The sequence below is a fragment of the Buteo buteo genome, chromosome 12 (genome assembly GCF_964188355.1).
Source record: "Buteo buteo chromosome 12, bButBut1.hap1.1, whole genome shotgun sequence".
Taxonomy (NCBI): domain Eukaryota; kingdom Metazoa; phylum Chordata; class Aves; order Accipitriformes; family Accipitridae; genus Buteo; species Buteo buteo.
In genome coordinates, this window is record NC_134182.1 from 22,018,720 (window position 1) to 22,042,166 (window position 23,447).

The window sequence follows — 23,447 nt, forward strand, 5'->3', positions numbered from 1 at the left end:
AGACAGTTGCAAATAATTTGCATGTGTATACACATTTCTGCTTTTTATAGTGCTAGGGACTCCTGGAGGAAGTGACCTCAGCTAGACTAAGAGGTGCCTCTGGGATGGTCACCCTCCAGGAACAGCTCTGGTTTTCTCTCAAAGATGGGAATGTCACCCAAAAAGAGCAAAGCAGAAGGGTGGAGGGGAAAAAAAAGTGATATGAGTTTATGTCTTTGCATTTAATAGCCCACGGTGGAATAGCCCAGGGAATTTGTCCATTCACTTTTGAATTCATGTTAACTTTGGACTTGTAGATGCTGTGTGCATTCTGTGGCAAGGAATTCCACAGCACACCCACAGACTCAAGGAGCAGCTTCCTTTGGTGTGCCCATTTTGGGCTCATTATGTGCTAGGACTAACCCTTGGGAAGCGGGCTGCTGCCACCCCTGTGGAGCCACCCACACAGAGCCCTGCAATTTATCCTCCGCCAGTGAATTCATCCTCCACCAGTGAATTCAGTAGATACTGGTGAGCCAGAAGTAGGGGGTTTTGTATGAGGCATCTTGGATGCTGGTCCTGGCAGCATGTTTTCTGTGTCGTGGAGCTGTCAAACACATCACTGGCTATACTGGTTTTGAGCTGAGAAGTCACAAAGAAGCCCTGTACCCTGCTCCATCTGAACTGAAGTTGTACAAGTTCTCAGCCATTTTCTGTGGGAAACAGGCACGTGGCAGGTTTCAACCCTCAGATAGGAACCCAAGGGCATGGCTGACAATGTGTTACAAAGAGCACAGGACCCCCCCAAGAATCGGAGAAATAAGGTTATATGATGCATAGGCCTTTTGGAAATTAAGCATGACAGGCAATGTCCAAGATTGTGTTCTGTGTCACCATCAGAGGGAGAACCCAGCAGTCCTAATTGTAGCACACTGCCCTAACCACTCAACCCTCCTCTTGAGGGCAAGAGATAAAAATATCTTTGCTCTAATATGTGAGAATGCCCCCCAGTTATTCCTGTAGGTTTTGGGATGCTCTACTGGAAGACCATATTGGAGAGTGGGACATTTCTGGTACAGGGGCATTTCTGATGCCACAAAATGGTTGAAAGAAGCAGGGAGGCTTTTAAGAGGACATGGCAACTGAAGTAGAGGTAGTGCCCTTACTGGGATATCAGTAGGTTTGTTCTCCACATACTCTGTATCTGCCACCCTGCAGAGACGTTCATCTCTGTTTCAAGCAGACATAAAGCACTAGGTCATATTAGCAGTATTCATTCATTTTCCATTATGCATCAAGCCAGAAAAGGTCTCACACTTCTGCCTCTGGTAATTACAGAAAACAGCCTTTTCATTCCTGGTTAAATATGTTTTTGGTTGTTACCCATGCAGTAAATTTGCATTTAATTTCTGGAAAAATGTTGACAGCGGCTTCATTTTAAGCCAGATGACCATAGATACCTATCCTTGTGCTGGTACTTGTAGCCTAAATATAAAACTGGATTTTGCAGCATCGTGTATATATATAACATTGGGTTTAGCTTTATTTTGTCCAATAGGCCAAGTGTTATCAAAACTTAGCCTTTTGTTCCAAAGCAATCAATGACTCCTAGCAGTCTGCTGCTTTTTGTCTCTTAAGAAGAGGTGTAGCAGAGAATCCCCTTGTGTTAGGATGCAGGATTTTCCAAGCTTGGAAACTAATGCCTATTAAATTTAGAAATTTCAATGATATTTTGTGCTGGCTGCCTGAGCCTTCCAGAATGCATTCCTCCAATTAAATTACTCCTTATTAATGCGACAAGGGGAGTGTGCGTGAAGGAACATGCCACTTGCTCCAGTTAAACAATATCCCTTTGCCATTTCTGGTCAGTGGTGTTGACTGCACGGGTGCCATTTACCTCTGCAATCATTGTCCTCAAGGAAATCTGTGCCATTAGTTATGTTTTCCTCTGCTGCACTAAGACTCCATGTCTGCTGGGAAGGGATCCAGGTGTCCCCTTTTTTATTGTGGGAAGGAAACCCATAGGGGTCACTAATTTGTGACTGGGGAACTAGTTTCTGTACTGCATCACCACATAGGAGTCTGCATCTCCATGGGCAAGATGCCAGCGGTCCCCAAATGAGCAAAGTCTTAAACCTCGTGAAGTAGGTGGGTTTGTAGCTCCTGCTTCTAGGGTGCATTTCACGGATGAGAATTGCATTCATTGGAAACTCTTTGATCCCTGCTCTGATCCTTCCCTTTCCAACAACAGGCTGCCTGTGCGGTTTGCTTATTTTCCATCCCGCCTCATAAGAGTCTATTTCTTCATCACCACAGTTATTTGTGAGGCTCCACAGAAGTTTCTGACTCGGGTTAAATTGCTTTTCTCTCTGCAGCAGCCCAGCAGGACACCCAGGGCCCTCCCTCGCATCCCCCTGGAAATAAAAAGGGGATTCAGAGCTGCCCAGATGCTGTTTGACAGCCCTCGGGACATCTTGTCCAATACAGCTCCAGAGCAGCAGCGACCACCCCAAGTTCTCAGAAACTGGGCCAAATCTTCCCCTGGCAAATGTTTTGTTCTGCCTGAGTTTTTTGGCCCTTCACCCCCAGAAAGGAATAAGCCACGGAAACTAATGGCTCAGAGAATTTAGCCTATCCCTACTTACAGTCCTGGGAGTCACCTCCCTAAAAGCAGAAAATAGGTTTCTGTTGCAATTTGCCTTCCTCGCACTGAGCAGTTGGAGCTGACAAATTCTGGTATGGGGTAGCATCCCTTCTCCACCCAACTGTCCCCATGGACCTGGACAGACAGGGAGAAAAGGCTGTTCTGGGTAGGGGCGAAAAGCCCACCACATGACTGTCTGCATCACTTAGGGGCCATTGCACAGGCTGGGGCTGACGGTGAGGCCAACGTCTGGGGGAATGTCTGCGATCCCACCTTGGGGAATGGCTGTGATCCCACATTTGGTGTGCCATGAGCACCCCTTAACTGGGCAACACGGACTTATTCATCACTTATTCATGGCGCCGGGACTCCTCCATCCCTGGGGATGGCCACCTGCCCTCTGCATGCCCTGTGCTCCTGCTCAGCACCTGAATATTTCAAACAGCTTGCTCACCCCCACCTCCCCTCCCGGCCACCCTGAGCCAGCCAACCTGCTCACCCCTCTCTCCTAACCCCTGCCTGGGCTCCTCACTTGCTTACAGTAGTGTGGCTCCACCAGGCCTGTTCCCAGATCACTCTGATGCAAGCGTGGAGAGACACAAGCTCTAATTCAGTCTGGCAGCTGGGAGGTTTAACTCTCCTGAGAGCAGAGCCGAGCTTGCATGAGTAATACTTCTGGCAGCACTGTGCAGCTTGCTAGGGACCAGCAGAGTAGCCACTCGGAGCACTGTTAGGAGGTAAGGACTGGGCTAGCAGGGGGCTGCAGGGCTGCAGTGAGGGGCTGAGGTGAAGTAGGAAGCAGCTCAAGCAGAAGCAACTCAAAAATGGAAGTTAGCCAGTCCTCCTTTCTAAAGGCCATCAGGTCCATAGTGGTGATGCTGAAGCCCAGGATGCAGCATCAGCAGCATCCATCCTGTGCTCTCTGGCAAGGTCAGCTGAGGGATGGTTGGGCGAGTTGAGGGTTTTGTTTTGTCTTGGACAGTTGCTGCCAGATAAACTGTGCTTAGAGAGTCATGAATAAATGATAGAATGGCAATGGAGCACTGCCTTCCACAGCTATTCTGTCGGGAGGGAGGAGCGCTCTTAGTTAAAGCAGTGTGGCCAGACAGGGGTTATCAGAGCCACCCTCTGGAAGCAAGTCTATCTATCCACTAGCTATAAAGGGAGCCCCAGGTGATGAGATTTCTCACCTAGGGCACAGTTTCACCATCTATTTAAGCATGGTTTTATTATTAGTTCTCCAAGACCATCTGCCATCCCCTCCCCGTTCGTAACCACATCTGCCATCTCCTTTGGGAGAGCTCTGAGCATACGCAGCTGCACACACATCCACATAAATAAATACATACCAAAGCCTTATCAGCCATTCATTTGCCCAGATGAGAGTAGAGAGCACTGTAGCCACTGAGCTGACCGGAGTTACACAAGGAGGATCTAATTTAGAATGAAATTTTTTTGAAATATCTGGGGGCTTTGTTCATTCACTTTGTAAGCTCAAGGACTTTTAGTACACCTTTATATCAATAACATTCTGCTTTTGGAAGTAAATGCCCTGGCGGAGAGCAGGGTGATTTAGGTGTGATCCCCATTTAAAGAATTAATTGATCCCCTTGTCCAATATCCTACACAACAGACACACAGCAGTGAACGACAGAAGGAGCTAGAAACTGCCCTGTCCACTGCGGGACTATGGGCAACAGGGGGAATCGTGGGTCTCAGGGAGGGCATTAGCTGGCAACTTCCTGACCACCTACCACACGTAGACAAACCTGATCTGCTCTGGATTGACATGATGGGTCCTGTAACGTTATGGGAGAGCACAGCAGAAGGACGAGAGGCATCCAGCATGGGCTGCAAGGAGGACAAGTCCAACTGGAAATAATCCCTTACTGCAAAAGCAAGCAGGTACCCAGAGCAGCATCCTTGAAGAAATTCATTGACCCTGTGATTTCAGCCAAACTTACCACAAGAGGGCAGCCAGCGTTTTCTAGGCTGATCCCAACCCCCCCCCCCGCCCCAAAAAAAAAAAAAAAAAGGGTGTCTGAGGAGGACCTGCTTTGCCCTGGCCTGTTAGAAAGCTGAGCCTTGCTTCTGGGCATTGAAGCTTTCAAAGACATGTTCCTGCTTCACTCTGTTAGGCCAGAAAGTGAAGTGACCCAGTTTGGTGCACCATAGAGCTGATTTGCTGTCAGATATATGGAACAGCAGTCAGAGGAGAGAGCCTGTCATCTTCCCTGCAGCTTTCCTCATTTTCCCAGGGCCTCTGCTCCCAGTCAAGAGCCCAGCACACATGGATTCTCGGCTGAGCTCCCTAAGCTGGAGCTGGAGCCCCAGGCGGAGGTCTGGGTTGCTGTTCAGGGCACCCAGAGACATCTCTGGTGTGGAAAAATGCAGTGGGAGCTTCCTCAGATGGGGATCTAGCACCTTTCTAATGGGGTCAGTACTTCTGTTGCGGGGGACGGTGGGAAAGGGCTGCATCCCCACGGAGCAGGGCAGTCCAGTGCTCCCATGGGACCAAAGCTGTGTGGTGGACAGTCTGCGTGGGGGAACCTAGCACCAGTCACATTGCCTGGTGTGAATTACTGCGGCAATAACTGCTTGTAACAATTTTGGGTAACCTAGGTTGCTTAAACATGGCAGAGGACCACAGCTGGGAATTAAAGTACCATTATTTTTCCTCTGGCCAGGCACAGACTGGGCATAAACTCCATTTTGCCATCTCTGTCAGCCGCATCTCACCCAGTTAACAGCTTGAGGAACGGTGGAGAAGATGCTGGTGCCAGGCCAGGCTGCAACTAAGGTGGGCAGAGCTTGGGTTCAGGAAGTCAGGTGCAGAAAGCTGGGTTTCACTTAGGAAATGAGGGCTGCATTTGGGGACAGGACATTATCAGGGACAGTACCGGGGGTCACAGGTCGCCTGGGGAGTCCTTCCCATGCCCAGGCTCTGTCTGCCCTGGTGCTCCTGGCAGCGCAGTGTGGTGGGAGGGAGAGCCGTTCTGAGCCGAGTTTCCTGCCAGAGAGGTTGAGTAGCGCTGGGTGCCTTGGAGCAGCGTGTGTTGACACTGACCTCTAGTGGGAACAGATCCCTTCCTCTTTGGTTTTTCCCTGCAATTTTAATCGTTTTAAGTGACACATCTTAAGGGGGACTGGAGAGAGCCCAGAATTAAAGTTTCCGTTTTAAAATCCTCAAAAGCAAATCAGAACATCAAGATTGGCCTCATCTTACATTTAAATGTTTTTACTCCCTCTACCACTACCTGCCATTACATTATATATATGAGTGTGCATGTGCATATGTATATCTCTCTACATTTAAAGTCTCTGAAAATAAAGTAAGTCCAAAACCCGCACAGCCAGGCAGAAAAGCTCTCTGTTAGGAAGTCAGCATGAAACGGACCCCAAGCCTTGCTGAATGAGTGACAGAAGGCAAATAACAGGGCAGAGTGGCCAAGTTCATCTTTCAGACTTTCCAGTCAAATTGTCCAAAGGGTTAGTATAAGCACACCCAACCAGAAGAGAGGTGGTAAGGAGATGGTGCCTGAGCTGTGTATTAGTGGGTGTAGCTGGAAGGTCAGAGCACAGAGTGGCTGGACCTCGGTGCCTGGGTGGCATAGCTGATTTTAATGGGGAGTGCCTGGTCTCCACAGCTCAGCTGAAGCATATCACCACCACACAGCCCTGGGAGAGCTCTAGCCAGCTCAAGAAAGTTCAAGGCTCACCTCAGGGAAGCTGCAAGATCACTAGCTCCTGCTAAGCTCCCATCAGCAGCGGAGGAAGGCCACCTTCAGGGGCTGCTTGGTAGCCAGAGGTGTAGACAGCTTGCAGTGGACTGAACTGTAGAGTCCCAAGTGGTGGATCTCAAGTTGCATCCCTGCAGAGCTGGTCCAGGGCTTATTACCTCAGGCTTTGTGCTTTTCCTGAATCGCTCCTGAACCTGCGCTAGCTCTGGAAGCAGGTTCCACGCCTATGCCCCAACTGGAACAGAACATCGCAAGATAATCAAAGGGTGACTGCCACATGCTGCAAAGCCAAGCAGCAACTAATTCACAGAGAAGCAAAATCTTTGTGCATCACCAGGCAGGTTTGTGCTGATTTGACCAAAGTGGATTTCTCCCAATACCTGATTTTATCCATGCAAAGTGTATAAGGAACCATTCCATGATGGAGCTGCATCTCTAGTAACATCTAGTATGTTACTAGAGAAAAAGGCAAAGGCATTTTCGAAGGTATTTGATGGGTAACCTTGTAGCAGTTGGGTACAGAAAGCTGAAAGAGTAGAAATTCTGGGTGGAGGGTCAGGAACATCAGCTGTGGATGCACATGGAGCTGGGATGCAGCCACTGCCAGGGTGTGAGAGGAAGTGACATGAATATATGGCCCAGATCCCTGCCCTGTGTTGGACAGAGCTGCTAAGATATGGGAGAAGCTCCTTTCCATTAGCAGTTGTAGTCTTGCAGCCAGGCAGTGCCAGGGACACAGCTGGAGATATTGAAACAGATCCCAAGCATGGGAGGAAATCTTGCGACTCAAAGTTATTGATGCCAACAGAGACTTCCCCTGCCTGCCTCCTGCTGCCCTCACACCCCAAAACCTTTCTTCCTGCCTGGTCAGAGGCACTTTTCTTGGGTAGCTCGCCTGCAGCAAGGCTGTGAATAAAGGCCTGGCAGCCAGTGCTGGGGGAGTGACGCAAATCTGAAGCGGCAGCTGCAGTGCAGTAGGAGGAAGTCATTGGTGCTTTGCATGTGGTTTTTGTGAACTTGGTCCCGTACCCACCACCAAGCTCTTCCCAGGTGAGCTCCCTTGCAGGTGTGTGGCACGGATAGATCCTTTTCCTCCTGCTGGGCTGAACTGTAAAGATGGGCACCCTGCGGAGGTGGAGAGGCCAAGCAATAAAAGCAACAAGGGAAACTGATTTTAAAGCACCACCTGTATTCAGAGTTATCTAGGTTGTCTTCTGAGGAAAGCCCACTGCTTGGGACACTGGGAAGTAACTAGATGGTGTCTGCGCAGATCCATGAGGAACACAACTGGATAGGTTTGGTCTAGGAAGGAGAGCACTGAAATGAAGCCTGGTCAACCATTCACAGGCAGAGAGCTGGGCCTTCATTTGAGCTTCTGTTTTCGGCTTTGATCTGTGTGCCTGGGCTGCTCTTGTGCGAGCCCTGGCAGCCGCTCTGGGCTTTGGGCTTTCTATTCGCAACACAGAAAAGCGGTGGGAAGCGGCTGGACCAAGCGACTTGTACAGCCAACTGTAGCGACCACCTGGCCTTTCCCTTTGCCTGTACAGGCAGGACAGACAAGAAGGTGTCTCCGTGGGTGAAACAGGTTAAACCACACACACGGGAAAAGCAAGCGTCTTGTTCGCACCTATATCTGCTACCAGTAAGTGACATCCACCATACCGTTTCCCCCAGAGCCTGCGGCTCCAGTCAGCACCTGCGCACGCAACAGCATCCTCACCCCCACACCGCCCAGCTTGACAGGGTCCCTCTCCCAGCCTGCTATTTAAAGAACCCAGAAAAACAGGGCAGGGGAGGAGGCGGATCCAGGGTACACCGGCACGGACTGCCCGGCGTAGGGAAGGACGGTGTGGCCACCTCCCCTGCGCACCCCGGGCTGCCGGCCCTCGCCCACGCGTGCCGTGCCCACGGGTGGGTTTTCTCCCTCCTAGCGCTCCTGCGCCACCCCCCGCACAAAGCGGGCAGGGAGAGGCAGCCCCCCGTTTGGGGGGTGCCGGGGCAGCGCGGCGGGGCGGCGGCGGGGGGGGGGGGGAAATCCCGGGCAGGCGGGGCCGGGCGCGGCTGAGTCAGTGCGGGCAGGGGCAGGAGGAGGAGGAGGAGCCGCGGAGCCTTAGCCTCCGCGCCGGCCGCCGCTCGGTGGCTTTCCGGCCATGAGCCCCCCGGCGCCGGGGCCGGGGCCGGGGCGGGCGGGCGGCGGGCGCTGAGCGATGTCGCGGGCGGCGGGCGGCGAGTGCCGCAAGGAGGCGGCGGGCTGGGAGGGCGAGGACGGGCAGTGCGACTCGGGCATCGAGTCGCTGCGCTCCCTGCCGGGCGGGCGGGAGACCCCCGCCGCCGCCGACATCCCCCCGGCCGCCGCCGAGACCCTCGCCGAGACCGCCGCCGAGGAGCGACTCGACTCCAGCTACGGCTCCGGCGCCCTGCCCGAGCCTCTGCCCGGGCTGCCGGCCGCCTGCCGCGCCGAGGAGCCGCCGCCGCCGCCCGAGGGGCTCAGCCGGCAGCAGCTGGAGGCGCTCACCTACGTCTCGGAGGACGGAGACACGTGAGTGACCGCGGCCCCTTGCCCTCCCCACCTTCCCGGGGGCGGCTTGTGAGCGCCGGCCTCCCCGGCCCCAGCCCCGCGCTTCGCCCCTCGCAGCCGGCCGGGAGCCGGTGCCTGGAGAGAAGCCGGGCTTCGTCTGCAGTGGTCCCCAGCCCTCTCCCGGGGAGCGCCCGCTCAGCCGGGCTGTGAAGGACTCCTCGAGCCCCCATCCTGAGAGCCTCGCACTGCGCGCGGGTGCTTGGCGTGCTGGCGTGGGTTTAGGTGGGCGCCCGGTGGGGCATCCAAGCCGGGTCCAAGCAGAGTGAGCAGGGAGAGGCAGCCCCGGCAACGTGGCACAGAACAGGCCCGCCGCAGGAAGCCAACTTCCACTTGCTATGGGGCCACTAGCGACTAGAAGGTGGTGTGGGAGCAAACCAAGCCCCCCCGCTGTCTCCTCCCCAGAGAATGCAACGTTTCCTCTGCAATGGGGAAGGCTTGGCTGCATAAGATGGCGTGTAAGCAAGACCCAAAACGAGATTGGCTATGCGGGGCAAGACCCTGAGATGTCTGTGTTAGGGCCACAGATGCTGCTCAATCAAGCAACCCAAGAACTATTTGTTCTCAGGTGGAAATCGCCTTGCTTTGCCAACCCACCTGCACAGCCACAGCTTTCAGCACAGTTGTGACGCATGCCTTGCTATGGGGCTGCCCTCCTGAGCCTCTGTGACAGAGATGAGTGTTTCTCTTAATGAGGGGGGGCTTCCCACATCCGTAATGCCCTCTCAAGGGCAGAAGTATCACACTGGAGTTATTTAGTTTGGCTTCTGGTAACTGCCGTCAGCTAATCACGGCTCTTTCCTGGCGTACGTTCCTTCGATGGAAGGTTTTCATCATGAGTGCACACACAGAGCATGAGCAAAGTGTGCCAGCAGCTGAGAAGGGCATGCTTTGCCCCAAACCCAGGCTAGAGTTTAATACTGATTAATGGTGCAAGAGGAAGAGAAACTAAGAGGCACTGACACGAGCAAGCAAATGTCTTCAGTAGCAGGAGCAGCAAGGAGGCTCTGTCCTCGCCTGGCAGAACACATCTGGTTCTGAAGCTGAAGATGAGCTGGGAGGCAGCCTGAGTGTTTACTTCTCTGCTAGAAAGGAGCCTGTGCATCTGCTAATTAGTTCATCAATGCTCACTGTGGGATCTGCTCCAAGGATTGGCTGGAAGTCTCATGGCAAGGGAGGTTACACTAAACCCAGCCTCCCACGCTCCCCAGCTGGGCGCCTGGGTAGTGCTTTCTAGACCTGTCCTATCTACAGGCTGGCTCTGGGACTCCTTGGCATGGAGGAGCTTTGCCACTTTTCCCAGCTGTAATGCTAGAGCCAAGGTGCCCACAGAGTGAGCCAGGGGTCTTTTAAGCAGAGCTGTAGAAGTAACACCTCAGAAAAGCCCCCCGGGCTAGTCCGTCACAGTATGCCCAGGGCTCCCTGCTTGCTGTTGTTTAGTAAGCCCAGTAGATGCAGCTGCTTGGAGACACTTTTGTGGCTTGGGGCTGTCTTGTAAGGTGGCTGAGCCCTTTGCTTGTCAGACTTGCTTGGCCAGAGCCTAACTCAAGAATCTCATTAACTAGGGAAACATTAATCGGTGGTGCCTTGGTTACTGTAGGCAGGAGAGGCTCTCCAAACGGTTGCAGTTGCTCTTCTGTTTTCTCTCACTCACAGTGCAGTTCAGAACAGGAAATCTGTAAAGAGCGAGGGAGGGAGCAAAAAATCTGCTGGTGGTGCAGCTCATACAGCTCCGGGCTGGCCATGTCCGCGCAGGAGCTGGCTTTCCTGGGATCCGCTCCCAGCGCTGGGAAAAAAACTATTCTTGTGGTTGGAGCGGCAAGGCTGTGGATTTCTGCCTCTGCTAGTCCTGTCTCTCCTCCTGACCCTGCGGCAGAGGTAGGCGGCATTTATATTTAGAAATGCTGAACATTCACTGCTGGGTCCATGCAAATGGGGACTGTGAGCACCCAGAGACTCACTGAGCTGCCACCAGTTTTGTATGCAAAAACGAGTTGGGGCTGACAGTAATACTAAAGTCTATGGAGCAATTGCTCATCCGGTGACAGAAGGTCCCCAGAGAAAAGGGATCAGATGGCCACAGGCTGCATCCCTTTCATCCAGCCAGACAAAACCATTGACTTCTTTGCCTTCTTTTCATCTCCATCAGCGGCACATTTCCTTGTGTGCCTTGCTTGAATGTCTACCACAAAACAGCTCCAGGCCAAGAATTAAAATCATACTACCATTCTATTTCAGAAGACTTGGGCAACAACACTTTCCTGTAATTGTAATTCTGAAAATATAAAAAGTTCAGGGGCTTTGGCCAAGTAGTTCCTGTTTCCCCAGATGCCCTGGCTGGTACCAAGCAGAGAGGAACACCGGGCTTGCACAAAGGGAGCTGGCAGAAGTCTTTGCTGTCCATATCTCCCCAAGGCTCGCCCACCCATGCCACCTCGAGGTGTGCCTGCGAGGGGGCTGTGTTTGTCAGCCTGGTGCTTGTGGGGTAAGTATAGGAGGTGGAGGCAGAGGCGAGGAGCATGTGCTTGGGCAGTTAGAGCATCAGCAGGATCCTCCTTGGATACCTTCCTGCCCGCCTCCGCGGGAGAGGAGCGTTAACCCGGGCAGGGTGAAGCAATGGGACTAAAACTGCCTCTTCCCACACTCAAAATTAGAAGGGGTCCCACTTCTGCAGGAAGGAAATTGGCCAACAGGGGAGATGTGGGTGTGATGGCCAGTGAAATGTGTGGGTGCTGTCTTCCAAGAATCATTTGCCCAAGCATCAGCCCCCCCCCCCGCGACACTTCCCCAGTGCCACTGGCAGTCCCTCTGCCTCGGGGAAGTCAGAGCTGCAGTAATCAGGCACCGGCACATCAGTCCCCGAGAGAGAGCAGCAGAGCTGGCATGGCAGGAAACGTCAAGGATGAGGAACAGGGCAACAGGCAGAAGATGGTGGGTGCACTTAGGGCGTTGATACACATCCTGCTTATTCTACAGCCGGGTAGAGAGCAAGCCCTGTGCGCTCAAGCTTGAGCAGTTTCCTCCAAGCATCCATCTTTTCCTTGTGAAACAAGCGGTCTCCTCCAAGCATCTGTGTCTTCCTTGTAAACTAGCTCTTTTTCTGCTGAATTGAGTCCCAATGGAACTGCTCTGCATGGAAATGAAGAGAGGGGCTTTCCAGCTGCAGGCATGGCTAGGTCAGAGCAGGCTTCAGGCAGCTTTGTCGCTGTGCTCCGGCCTCCAGACAAGCTCAACCTTTGTTAGGGTTCACTGAGGAAACCCCCTCCTTCCTGGCCTCGCCAGGCAGATGCATGAGTCCAGTGTCCTGGGAAAGGGGTGGGTGTGGGACCAGCTCCTTTGGGGTGGGATGGTGTGTGATGGGATCGCCTGTTGTGTTCCAGCACAAGGGAAAACCTCCCCATTCGCATGGGCTTTTGGCAGCCTCTGCCAACTCTGGAGAGGCAGAGTTGATTCATCAGTGTGGGAAATCAGGCAGAGCTTCCAATCTCTAGGACTATATATTCTGTCTTAAACTTAAAAACATGCTTCCCTTTTTGCCCATGCTAGTCCTGGGGCCACGCACCAGCTTATGCTGTCGGTAGCTGATGCCACGGTGACAGGGCCCTTGGGCAGCTGAGTAAAGCACGTGTAGTCTTACTCGGGGCCCTCTGGCCATGCCGTGCTGCAAAAGGCTGGGGGCTGCACCTCCGTGGGAGGGTGGCTGTCTTCTCTACTGGGCTCCGTATGCAAAGCAGTGTGGCTTCTCTGCAGGGGTGAAGGTTGAGGGACTCCAGCTCAATCACAGGAGAGAGATCTTGGCCTCCTTCAGATGGAAAATGGGACCGAGTGATTTTGGTCGAGTGCCTGTTTTGGGGAGGGAGGGGAGTGGAGGAAGCCTGACTTCCTCCTTCCAACAGAGACAAGTGCTGCCCCGTCTGCTGATAAGAAATCACGTGCCAGTGACTTGCGGGTTGAGATGCCTTAACAAGGGCTCCGGGACAGTTAATAGAGTAAAATTGGGGCCCCACGGGAGCTGATGTTCTGAGCTCTCCTCCGCGTGATGGTAGCAAAGGGGCCTTCCCCACTAAGCCCTCGCCTGCGTGGGTAGGCATTGAGTGCAAAGGCTCGTATAACAGGGCAAAGAGCCACTTCTAACTGTTCACTGGCATGTGCCAGTCATAACCCTCCCATCTCACGTAGGCCTGTGCTAGAGCTCTTCCCTGTGCAGGGGAATAGAGGTTGTCCCCATTCAGGCTGCCTGCTCCAGCGTGGCTGCTTGCTTGGCGCTTGCCCTACTGAACCCCCGTACCCCAGTGTGCATGCCTGGGGAAATGCTCGGCATGTGACAGCAAAGGGAAACAGCTGTGAAAGAATTAAGGAGAGGACTAGAGAGACACAGTTTTAGGAGAAGGATTAAAGAAGTCCCATGCAGAGAGCACACCTGGTTGCTTGTCGGGCTGGGACTCCCTCTGCTCGGCTGGGCTGGGCTGTTGCTAGCTGCCCAGCAGTGGGATGGCCATAGTTAATGGGAAGCAGGGATGCTCTTGGTTTTTCCAGAGGGGCTTTGGGAAGCTCCTTGCCTGATTGCCAGGGAGTTTGAGTCCATCCCAGGTTGTTCCCTAGCACACCGCTGTTGTGAGGCAGAGAAGAAAATGAGTCCTACTGTGGGGCTGGCCGGAGCGAGAAGGTAACCTGCTGTGTCCAGCTCCCTGTGCCTGGACTCTCAGCTCTTCCTCTGTGCATGCTCAGGAGTTCAGTGAGCAAGGGCAAGCTTGGTGCCCTCCAAGCAAGGGCAGGCAGCTCTGCACAGGCTTCTTAGGATGCCCCAGAAGTTGCTGGCTGCCACAGGGGTCACGTACAGCCTTGGTATAAGGTGGGTAAGTCCTGGCAGCCCTCTGAGATCATGCAGGCAAGAAGAGATTTTTTTTTTCCCTGCTCAGATGACTTCAGCCTGGCCTGGAGGAAGTTTCTTCAGACTTTCCGCCTGCATAGGTTTGCCTTGGAGATGGAGAGAGGTACAGGGAACTTCAGCACAGAGGAAGGGAAAGAATGTCTGGAAATTTCCATGTCCTGGGTTGCAGAAGCCTGTTGCCTGGCTGTAATAGATCAGTCGAGGTGGGGAGGGCTTCAGGTCCTTGCATTCTGCAGGCAGGTTTGGCTGCTGCTGGGAAAGGGTTGAGCTCAGCTAAATTAACAAAGAAAGTTTTGATGTTTATTGGTGTGGGGTTTTTTTAATACAATGTGGATAAAAGACAAGTCAGACATGACTGTGTAGGAGGAGAGGCCATGGGGTCTGAGCTGTGAGAGTGGTTACTGTGCACCTCAGTGAGCTGCCTGGGATGCTCTCTCCATCCTGGAGATGGGAAGCCCCTCTGACTGGGGCAGATGCAGGGCTGAAGGGGGGCACTGAGATATCCTAGATGCATGGCTGGTGCCTCATTACAAGAAAATCCTGAGGCAGTGAGGATACTTGCAGGGCTGTGAAGGCTTGCTAGGGTGTGTTGTACAGCCTCTGGCAAAGTCCAGGCACTGTCCTGTTCTGACCTCAACATATCTCTGTGCATACAGAAACTGTAGGAGAGTGTATTTGCCTCCTGATGAGTGAGAATGGGAATTTGCTGCCTTTGAAATGGAGTTGCCATGGCCAGTGGACCATTTGGGATGTTTGCTGCTCAGAAATGGAGCAAACTGATCAAAAGTGTGGGTGCAGAGTCTAGAGGATGTGAGGCCAGGGGTTCTGTATGTGGGTGAACAGGGACACCTTCATCTCCCCACCTCCTCCTCCAACCCCACCTCACTGAAAAACAAGGTGCCCACAGCCCTCTAGCGATGCCTCCCCTGCCAGTCAACCTCCAGCACCCCTCATCTGCCAGCACCGGGACCAGACCCTCTGCAGAGCACCACAGGAAAGGCAGAGTTTGTCTCCCCTGCTCACCCATTGCTTCCCACCCCTCCCTTTGGCCCCAGGAGCAGCAGGCTGGGAATCAGCTACTGCCCAGGCTGAAGATCAGGGGGGCTGAACCCAATGGCTGAAGGGAAGAAGGGAGGGGGAGAAGAAAACTGCAGAACAGGAGACCCAGGGCAGGAGCAGAGGGATGAGCCTACAGCTGGCTGGGATCTGCTGCTCCCCTGGAGCTGCCAGAGGGCAGCTGTCATGGTTTTATGGAGCCAGGCAGCATCACATTAGTATGTGGGGAGGAAAGGAGCTGGGCTGGCAGAGGGCTGTAGGGCAGGATGGAGCTGTGCTTGCTGAGCCTGCTGACAGAGGTTCATGCTGATGCCTGAGGAAGCGGTTAGAGTGCAGGTTGCAGGGCTGGAACAGGAGACCAGGGTAAGCATGGAATTCCCCTGCTGTTTTCCTCCTCCCTCGCTCTCCTCTATTGCTGCTGGGGCCATTTCCTCCCCTGAACAAGTTTCTCTTGTGTGAATTGTTTGCATGATTTCCTACTGCTCCGCTCAGCCAAAATAAGGAGCTGGGAGTGAACTGTTCCTGCTGCAAACAGGGACCTTATCTAGAGAGGGAGAAACATTTGTCAAAGCAAATTCTACTGAATGCTGGATTCCTTGTCCTAGGTGCTTCAGGGGTGAGATGGTGAAGGGAGAGGCTGCTTTGAGGACAAGGTGTCTTGTTCCACAGATGGGGGGATCTGCATGGTCAGCCTATTTTCTAGAGGGAGGGAGGAGGATAGCTGGAGAACTGGTGGGACTTCATCAGTTCTGTTTGTGTGTCAGAGCTGGGTGTCACCCTTAACTTGTTCTCCTGCTTCCAGTCCTCATATGTGGACACTTTTCCTCCCAGGTGCTTGAGGTCATTCAGAAGCCTGGGAGGTGGACAGCACTGTGCAAATGGATGCTTTCCTGTGCCTAAACTAGGACCACCTTGGGCATGGTGTGCTCAGACCTGGGGACATCCCCAGGGATGGCCCTGACGCCTCTGCTCCAGGATCATTATCTCTCTGATGATGGGTAAATCACCTTGTGCCAGGAATGCCCTGTACCCGTGGGACCTTTGCAATTCAGATGGAGCTGGTGAGCAAGTGGAAAAGCTGAGATCGAGCCCAGCAGTCTGTACACCTAGGCTCGCCACAATTCCCCTGCCCACAGTTCCTCCATCCCCTGCCCTTTCCAAAATTCCCTGTTGCCCTTTCCAAAAGTCCCCACTGGGCACCCACCCCCGTGGCTGCAGGCAGGATCGCTGCAGGCAGGAGCGTGGGGAGGGAAGGAGCAGGCAAGCAGAGGAAGGGAGAGGAGAATTGTGCAGGCAGCCACGAGAACGGCAAGGGTCTGAGCATGGCGGGATGGAGAGCTTCTTCTGGCAAAGGCACGGGGCCGTGGCTGGGTGAGGAGGGGTGTCTGGCAGCAAGCGGGTATCTCCATTGCTGCACCCTGGCACTGGGGCTCAGCTATGAGCGCTGCATGCCAGCATGTAGCAGCCTGTCAGCAGCTGGACCGCACGGCTGCCATGGCCGTGCCACGCCTGTGGCCTTGGCTGGAAGAAAGCGGAGATTTGCACCGTGCCTTCACCTTAGGTCTCCTGTGCACAGGACATCTCCCAGCTTAGCAGAAGACAATCCCGATTCCTGGTTGGCATTGCTGTCCGTGGCACAGAGTGCCTCAGTGCACACACACTCTCGGGGCGCTCATCCCAGCCCGGTGGCCTCTCCACGATTCCCCTAAGTAGCTCATGGCTCTTGCAGCCATTTCAGGAAGTTGAGAGCTGGCAATGAGGAAAGGCAGGAATGAATGCAGAAATGAAAGCACAGGAGGAGGCTGCACTCGGGTGGAGAAGGAAGAGGGAGGGGGGAAAAGCAGTTCTTCAAAGCAGGCATGTCCCAGCTTCAGGGTGAAAGCCTGAGCTCTCGCTGGGTGGGGATGGTCACCCCCATTGCCTCCGCAGCACAGATGCCCAAAGTTGTTTGGCGTCAGCTGAGCCCCGAGTGGCTCTGCCACCTCGTTGAGCTGCAAAGCCACCCAAGCCAGGAAGAGCGAGGTGCCGGTGGTTGCAGAGGGCTGCCCGGGGTTTCCACCTCCCCCGGGGGCCTGCTCCACTTGTCCCCACGTGACGGCGCAGCATCGCGTGGGTCGTGGCAGAGGGGCTGGGGGGATTCCTGGGGGTGCGGGGGCTGGCTGCAGCGGGGCACGACCCCAGGCGCTACTCTCTTCCCCGGGAGCCCAGTGTGGCTCTGGAAAGTGAAAGCTGCAGAGGTTTAAAGTTCAAGCCGAATTGCCTTGGAAAGTCCCCTGTCTGAGCAGTCTTATCTCTGCTGTACCTGAAAAAGGCAGATCCCGCAGCCTCCTCCTGCACGTGGCGCCTGGGAGCAGGTTTAGAGAAACGGGGGCTGTCCCTGAAACGGGCAAAGGACACCTCGGTGCAAGTGCCGCTGCAGGGACCGGGGGCCTGATGCGAAACCCAGCAGGGAATCTCCCTGCCCAGATCATACCCGGGCTGGGGCCAGCGAGAGCCTGCCGAGGGGAGGGGTATTCTTCCAGCTGGTCCCCCAGCTCAGCCCCTCGCTCCTGCCCCCTGCTAGCCTGGCCTGCGGCCCTTGGCTGTGCCTCTGCCCCATGGTCTACCGAGGGTGGCCAGACCCTGCCCGTGCGGCTGCTCGGCCCTGGCTTGCAGCCCCCTCCCCTCTCCCAGGGAGTGCCGGCAGCGAGGGGGCACGCCATGGCGGTGCGGAGGCAAATGTGGGTGGCCTCTCCTTCCAGCGGGGAATTCCCTGCCGCAGCGTGACCCGGGGCTTCCCCAGGGACGCAGCCTCTCCCGTCCGGCACAGTCTCTTCCCTGGTGGCAGTGCGAAGAGGAACCGGCCTTGTTTCACCACCAAAAATGGGGCTCAGCTGAGGGTGCCTGGGGTCCCAGATGCTGGCTTGACCCTCAGGCAGCGCTTGGGAGGAGGTGGATAGAGGACTTTGGGGGACTGGCCTCTGGGCTTCTCAGCACACTCATGTCCCCCCTGCAGCTGGCGAGAAGGCAACTCCAGCCCTGCTTCTTTGCTGCAATGCTTTAGGGCCAGGTCTTGCCTTCCTGTCTGCAGAGGAATGCTGTCCATCCCTCACATTGCAGGTGGCTTCCCAAAGCTGGGCTGTCCAGTGAGTGGGGTGTCTTGCTGGGACTGGCACAGCTCTCACCCTTGGTCCCTCATCCCTGCCTGCCTCTGCCAAGCGGTGTGGGAAGCAGGAGCCTGCTTAGAGCCCAGCCTTCGGTTAGGAGCTGATTCCTGCCAGAGATAAAAGCCACCCAGGGGCCCCAGCGCCACGGCAAGGAGGTGGCAGGAGACTCAGCTCATGCACACCATGCTCTGCAGAGCAGGAGCTGCTGCCTGCTCCTCGCTGCTGCCCGCCATGGCCAGGGCTGGCCCAGGGGAGCTACCCTGTGGTGGGGGCAAGTCCCTCTATGCAGGGGCACCCGGGAGCGCAGCAGGTCAGTGGAGGGCACTGGAAATTCCCTCTCATCTCTGCCTCCATTGCACTCTCACTTCTGTTCTGAATGCACGGGGGCTGGCATCAGACCTTTCCTTGGGCTGGGGGACTCCAGGCTTCCTAGCCACCCCGTGGCCCTGGGGGCCATGATCCTGAGGACGTGGCTCCCTGCTGGCCACCAAGCTCTGACGGCCGAACCTCCGGTGTCTCTCTGCACTGGTGGGCTGCATGCCAGCCCTGCCGTGGCAGTGCCGAAAGGGAAGGATGTGGGGGAGAGAAGAGGAAATCACTGTGGGCCAGCAGATCTGCTGGCACGGGGACTGTGCCGTGCAGGTGATCTTGGACTGGTGCCGGGCTCCTGCCTGGCTTTGGCTGCCTGCCTTCGTGGAGGGGAAAGCAGAAGTGCGGTGCACAGCCGGCAGTGGGGAACTGGAATTCCCCAGGCAGCTGTCAGAGCCCAGACCTCCCCCTGCAGCCACGAAACCTGGCCCGTGGGCTCTGCGAAATTGCTCTTCGGATCTGCACCAGTTGGAGACCTGGCTTTGGGCAGTGCCAACTCCAAGCTCCGTGCAATGCTGTGAGATCTGAGGGAGGACCCTCTGGTGCTTAGCAGGGACAGGAAGGTCCATTCCCCGTGGGCATCAGAGTGAAGGACTGCCCTGGGGAGCCTCAGGCCATGTTCCTGCCTTGCCCTGCTGCTGAGCTTCCCCAGGGAGGGGGCAGGATGGAGTTGCTCTGAAATGGTGGGAAGGGAAAGGGACTGGGGGAGGCAGGGAGGCTATTCCTCCATGCGGCAGTGGAGGATCTCCGCTCCTGAGCATGGCACTTGGGACTCATTTTTCTTTTTTTTTCCTCTCCTGTTCCCTTTATCACCTCTGTAGCTTGGTTCACCTGGCCATTATCCACTGTGTCCCAGCTGTGGCACTCTGCTGCATCGCTCAGCTGCCCAGAGAGGTGCTGGAGATCCAAAATGATCTTTTCCAGGTATGCGGATGTGATAGGCAGAAGATGGAAGGCAGGTTCTTCAGGCTGCTGCCTGGATAGATACCCAATCCATCTGCCCTTTCCCCAGGACCCCCTATCTGCCTCCTCCAGAGCATGGTGAAGGTCCCATGTGAGCAGCCCCTTTTCAGGGAGGGGAAGAAGGGTGTGGGAGATACCCTGAGAGAGGTGTGACAGCTTCTAGCACCACAGGGTGAAGGGGTCCTTTATGAGGCCCCAGGATGTTACAGACAGCCCCAGAGGGTGGAGCAGTCACGGCTTGAATGTGGCAAGGAAGATAACCTGGGAGAGTGAGATCTGCCCCCATGGATGATCCCTGAGCTGAGGGGGGGGGGGGGCAGCAAGCTGTTTGCACCCCCCCAGTGTCAGCCATGCTGACATGGGACAGGGACGGGCTCCTGTAGGCTGGCATGGCTCATCACGCCTGGTGTCCTGCGGGGCATCCACTCCTTTCCTAATTTCTGTCCCCACCTCCTCTCTAGACCCCGCTCCACCTTGCCGTGTACCTGGAGCAGCCCAGCGTGATCCAGGCGCTGATCCACAAGGGAGTCAACCCCGGGCTGCAGGACCGCAACGGCAACACCCCGCTGCACCTAGCCTGCGAGCAGCAGCGCCTGCAGTGCGCCCAGCAGCTGCTGCAGGGCACAGCCCTGACGGAGGACCCTGCCCAGCCCCACGGTCATCACCAGGACCTGCAGCTCCAGAACTGGCAAGGTGAGACCTGGGGGCAGCCTGGTGCAGAGCCGGTGGCTGGGTTGGGGCAGAGACCGTGCATTGTGTATGCAGGGATCCGGGAGTGCAGTAGGGCAGGCGCGGGGCCAGGGTTGGCGTGCCTCAGGGTGGTCTAGGCTGACTGTGGCTCTCCCTCCTGCTTCCCTGCCCCCCCGCCCCAGGCTTGGCTTGTCTGCACATCAGCACCTTGAAAGGGAACATCCAGATGATGTCTCTGCTGCTGGAGAGCGGTGCCAACATCGATGTTCGGGTAAGGCTGGGCATGGTGCGATGTTTGGGCAAGGCCAGGCACGGTGCCGTGGCTCCCTGGGGCACTGCCTCCAGCCTACAGCACTGCTGTAGTGCTGGGAGGCACTGAATTCTGAGGGAGCAGAACAAAAAAGTCCTGGAGAGGCTGTTGGGTGCTGTGACAGCAGTCAGGGTGGGGACCGTCCCCTCTGCACCCTGTCAAGGGGGTGTGGGTGGGTGCTGTGGGGCCCATCTGAGGGGACCCGCACCCACGCTCTTTTGGTCTGCGGGTTGCAGGAGGGCACGAGTGGAAAGACCCCATTGCACCTGGCTGTGGAGTGCCACAACCGCAGGGCTGTCCAGTTCCTACTGCGCAACGGGGCATACGTGGACGCCCAGATGTACAATGGGTGTACCCCGCTCCACCTGGCCGTGGGCCGCAAGGATGCTGCCATTGCTGCCATCCTTTCACACTCCGGGGCTGACACCCTGCTGAGGAACATGGAGAATGAGACAGCCCAGGACCTGGCTGACGGCAACGACGACGTGAGTCTGCGAGGGGGGAGGCCTGTGGCTCTGCAAGCGTGTCAGGGGGTGCAGGAGTCAGATGATTTGGGGGGACCTCCTAGGAGGAGTTTCTATCTGTGCCCATCCTCCCCCATAGAGTGCAAGGATCGGCTCTGGGGTTGCGTGGGTGCCTGTCGCCTCGAGCCCTAGGGAAAGCCCAGCCAGGGTTTCTTGGCACTTCCCTGAGGAGGTGGGAGGCTGCAGGACTGGGGAGGGCAGGTCTGGGCCCCTACCCCAGCCCGATGGAGACATAACCCTGGATCCTTACACATCCACACCCTTGGCCTTTGCAGCTCCTTGCCTTGCTGCCCTTCGATGACCTGAAGATCTCAGGGAAGCCTGTTGTGTGCTCTGAATGAGTGGCTGGACTCCTTTGGCCCGTTGGGCTGCCTCCTCGCTCTGCGCTGCTGCCCTGCTGCCCACTGGGACCTTGCCTGCCTGCAGTTCCATGGGAGCAGAGCCACTGTGGGAGACTTATCCCCCCGCCTCCTCTTTGGAAAAGTTTTGTTGGCCTCAGGCTGCCTTCCCAGAGGGAAGAAGGTGAGCACTACACAGGGGAGTCTTTTCTTTTAGTATTTGTGCCCAGCAGCAGGACTGAATTTCCCCTCCCTGCCATGGGTCTGACTTGTGGGGGTCTCCAGCTTACCCAGGGAAGGAGCAGGAGAGGACTCCTTTTCACACTGTACAGTGGACGGAGCATCCTCCAGCACCCTCAAACGCCATTGGAATAAATGTGGGGTGAGGAGAGTTAACACTCACTCTAATAAATATTTGGTTTTGCTGCGGGCACCTGAGGTCTCATGTGATCTAACTCACCCCGCTCCCCTGCAGCATCAGGAGGCTGAGCATTACCCTGGGTGTCCGGGCACATGAGGGCTGCAAGGGGCTTCCCCAGCCTGCCCACTCCCTCAGGTCCTTCACACAGCAAAGGTGAGTGGGAACGCAGGGGCTTCCCCGCTTGCAGAGCCTTTAGAGTGCTCAAGGCTGAGGCTGGGGGATCCCAGCCTGGCGCTCCATTCCCGTGCTGTCCTGCCGAGCGTCTGGCTTCGGAGCTGAAGAAGGAGCGTAGGAGGGGCCAGAAGACCCAGAAGGCCAGGCTGTGGATCCCTGCTTCTTTCTGTCGTGCCTGACATCTTGCTGCCTTACCGTGCTGTGGTTTCCTCTTCTGCAAAGAGGACAGAAAGATGCTGCCCCATCTCCTGGCTTGGGAGGGTGTTAAAAAACTTAGGGCATGGGTCTTCCCTGGGTTTTACATTACCCCAGGCTGAAAGTGGAGGAGACGACAGTGTTATCTCCACATCCCTTCTGTTGTTCAGCTCGCCACCCTTCCCTGCCCCCTCTCCAAGCCAGAGGAGCACGTGGGAGGCATTAGGGAACCAGCAGCCAAAGGTGCTGTGGGAATGGAGACATGGAGCGTGCCCGACCCCCCCTCAGCCAGGGAAATTCCCCACTTGCTGCTTGGGAGCAGCTGCTATTGTTTGGGGCAAATCCTGGATGGCGCAATCGCCTGAGATGCTCCTGGAGTGAGCCGTGGTCTTCCTCCTCCCTTCTTGGAAAGACAGCTAGCAAGGGAATGCTGCCAGGAAAGCAGCATGGGCACCCCCCAGGCCTCTCTGGAGCTTGCCTAGTCTCTTCAGCAGCCCTGGAATGGATTGCTCCATTTCTTTTGAATCTTTGCCTCTCACCTTCTGGCAGGGCCTCAACCCTTCTGCAAACAAGCCAGATTTTGCTCATGGGCCTCAGCCAGCACCTGCCAGGAGTGGGTGCCCCACGGGGCTGCCCTGGTGCCACTTTCACAGGGGACGTGGGGCACTCCCAGCTGGCCCAGAGCAGGAGCAACCGGCGCTGCAGGACAGAGCGGCATGGTGGGGCCAGGGCTGCAGCTGGGTGGGAAGGGGAGGCAAAAGGCAGAAGGGAGCGATCTGCAGTATTATTTTATTTTTAAATAAAACAGATTTTTTTAAAAAGATGACTTGTAAAACGTTACTGGGTGGCCACCTGATGGCTGCAGCAGGCCCTCGGGCCGGCAAGGGGCTGCGGGGCTGCTGGGCCGGGGGAGCGTGAGGCCGGGGACAGAGAAGGCCTCATCCTTCACTGCAGCCCCCCCCGGGCAGCGCCCGCCGCTGGCAGCGGCTGTGGTGTGTGCCCGGGGCAGGGCTGGGAGCTCGGCGCCGGCGGCCCCGAGCCCCGGGGCGAGGTCCGAGGCCTTCTGCACCGCAAGCGGGTTTTTTTTCCCTGCCTCAGGCTCGGCTGGAGCTGAGCGCCAAGCGCGGGTTCAGCGCGTCTGGGGCCGAGGCTGTGGGGTCGGCGCGGGCCGGTGGCGAGGGCCGGGCGCGGCTCTCGGGCCCAGGCCTCGAAACGTCTTCTGGTGCTCGGCCTGCAGCCGGCGCCTCCGCGGGCCGGTGACTTCCCCTCCCTGACTCTGTTTTCCGCTCCGGCGCGCGGGGGTAAGCGACCGCCCGCGCCAGCCCGTTCCGCCCCCTCCAGCCGCCGAGCCTCCCCGGGGCCGGGGCCGGGGCCGGGGCCGGGGCCGGGGCCGGGGCCGGGGCCGGGGCCGGGGCCGGGGCCGGGGCCGGGG

The 23,447-nt window shown here is 56.3% G+C and overlaps 1 protein-coding gene across 2 annotated transcripts; it reads left to right on the top strand.

Annotated features, from left to right (window-relative positions):
• Positions 1-8,473: 8,473 nt before the first annotated feature.
• Positions 8,474-23,355, top strand: NFKBIE (NFKB inhibitor epsilon). Of its 2 annotated transcripts, XR_012652505.1 has the most exons (7): positions 8,474-8,902; positions 19,222-19,324; positions 19,825-20,056; positions 20,236-20,324; positions 20,600-20,848; positions 21,163-21,607; positions 21,701-23,355. XR_012652505.1 is itself a non-coding variant. In XM_075042973.1 (6 exons), the coding sequence occupies exons 1-6, from the start codon at positions 8,571-8,573 to the stop codon at positions 21,226-21,228; spliced, it is 1,071 nt and encodes a 356-aa protein (XP_074899074.1). In that variant the 5' UTR covers positions 8,474-8,570; the 3' UTR covers positions 21,229-21,656. The 2 variants fall into 2 exon arrangements, 1 of the variants encoding a protein (XP_074899074.1); XM_075042973.1 differs by lacking the exon at positions 21,701-23,355 and having other exon boundaries at positions 21,163-21,656.
• The last annotated feature ends 92 nt before the right edge of the window (positions 23,356-23,447 follow it).

What these genes read in the sequence shown, in the direction of transcription:
- NFKBIE (XM_075042973.1), top strand. Translation starts at nt 8,571, where the DNA reads ATGTCGCGGGCGGCGGGCGGCGAGTGCCGCAAGGAGGCGGCGGGCTGG. An exon ending in GTGCCAACATCGATGTTCGG is followed by an intron (nt 20,325 to 20,599) that starts GTAAGGCTGGGC and finishes TGCGGGTTGCAG; the next exon opens with GAGGGCACGAGTGGAAAGAC. An exon ending in TGGCTGACGGCAACGACGAC is followed by an intron (nt 20,849 to 21,162) that starts GTGAGTCTGCGA and finishes TGGCCTTTGCAG; the next exon opens with CTCCTTGCCTTGCTGCCCTT.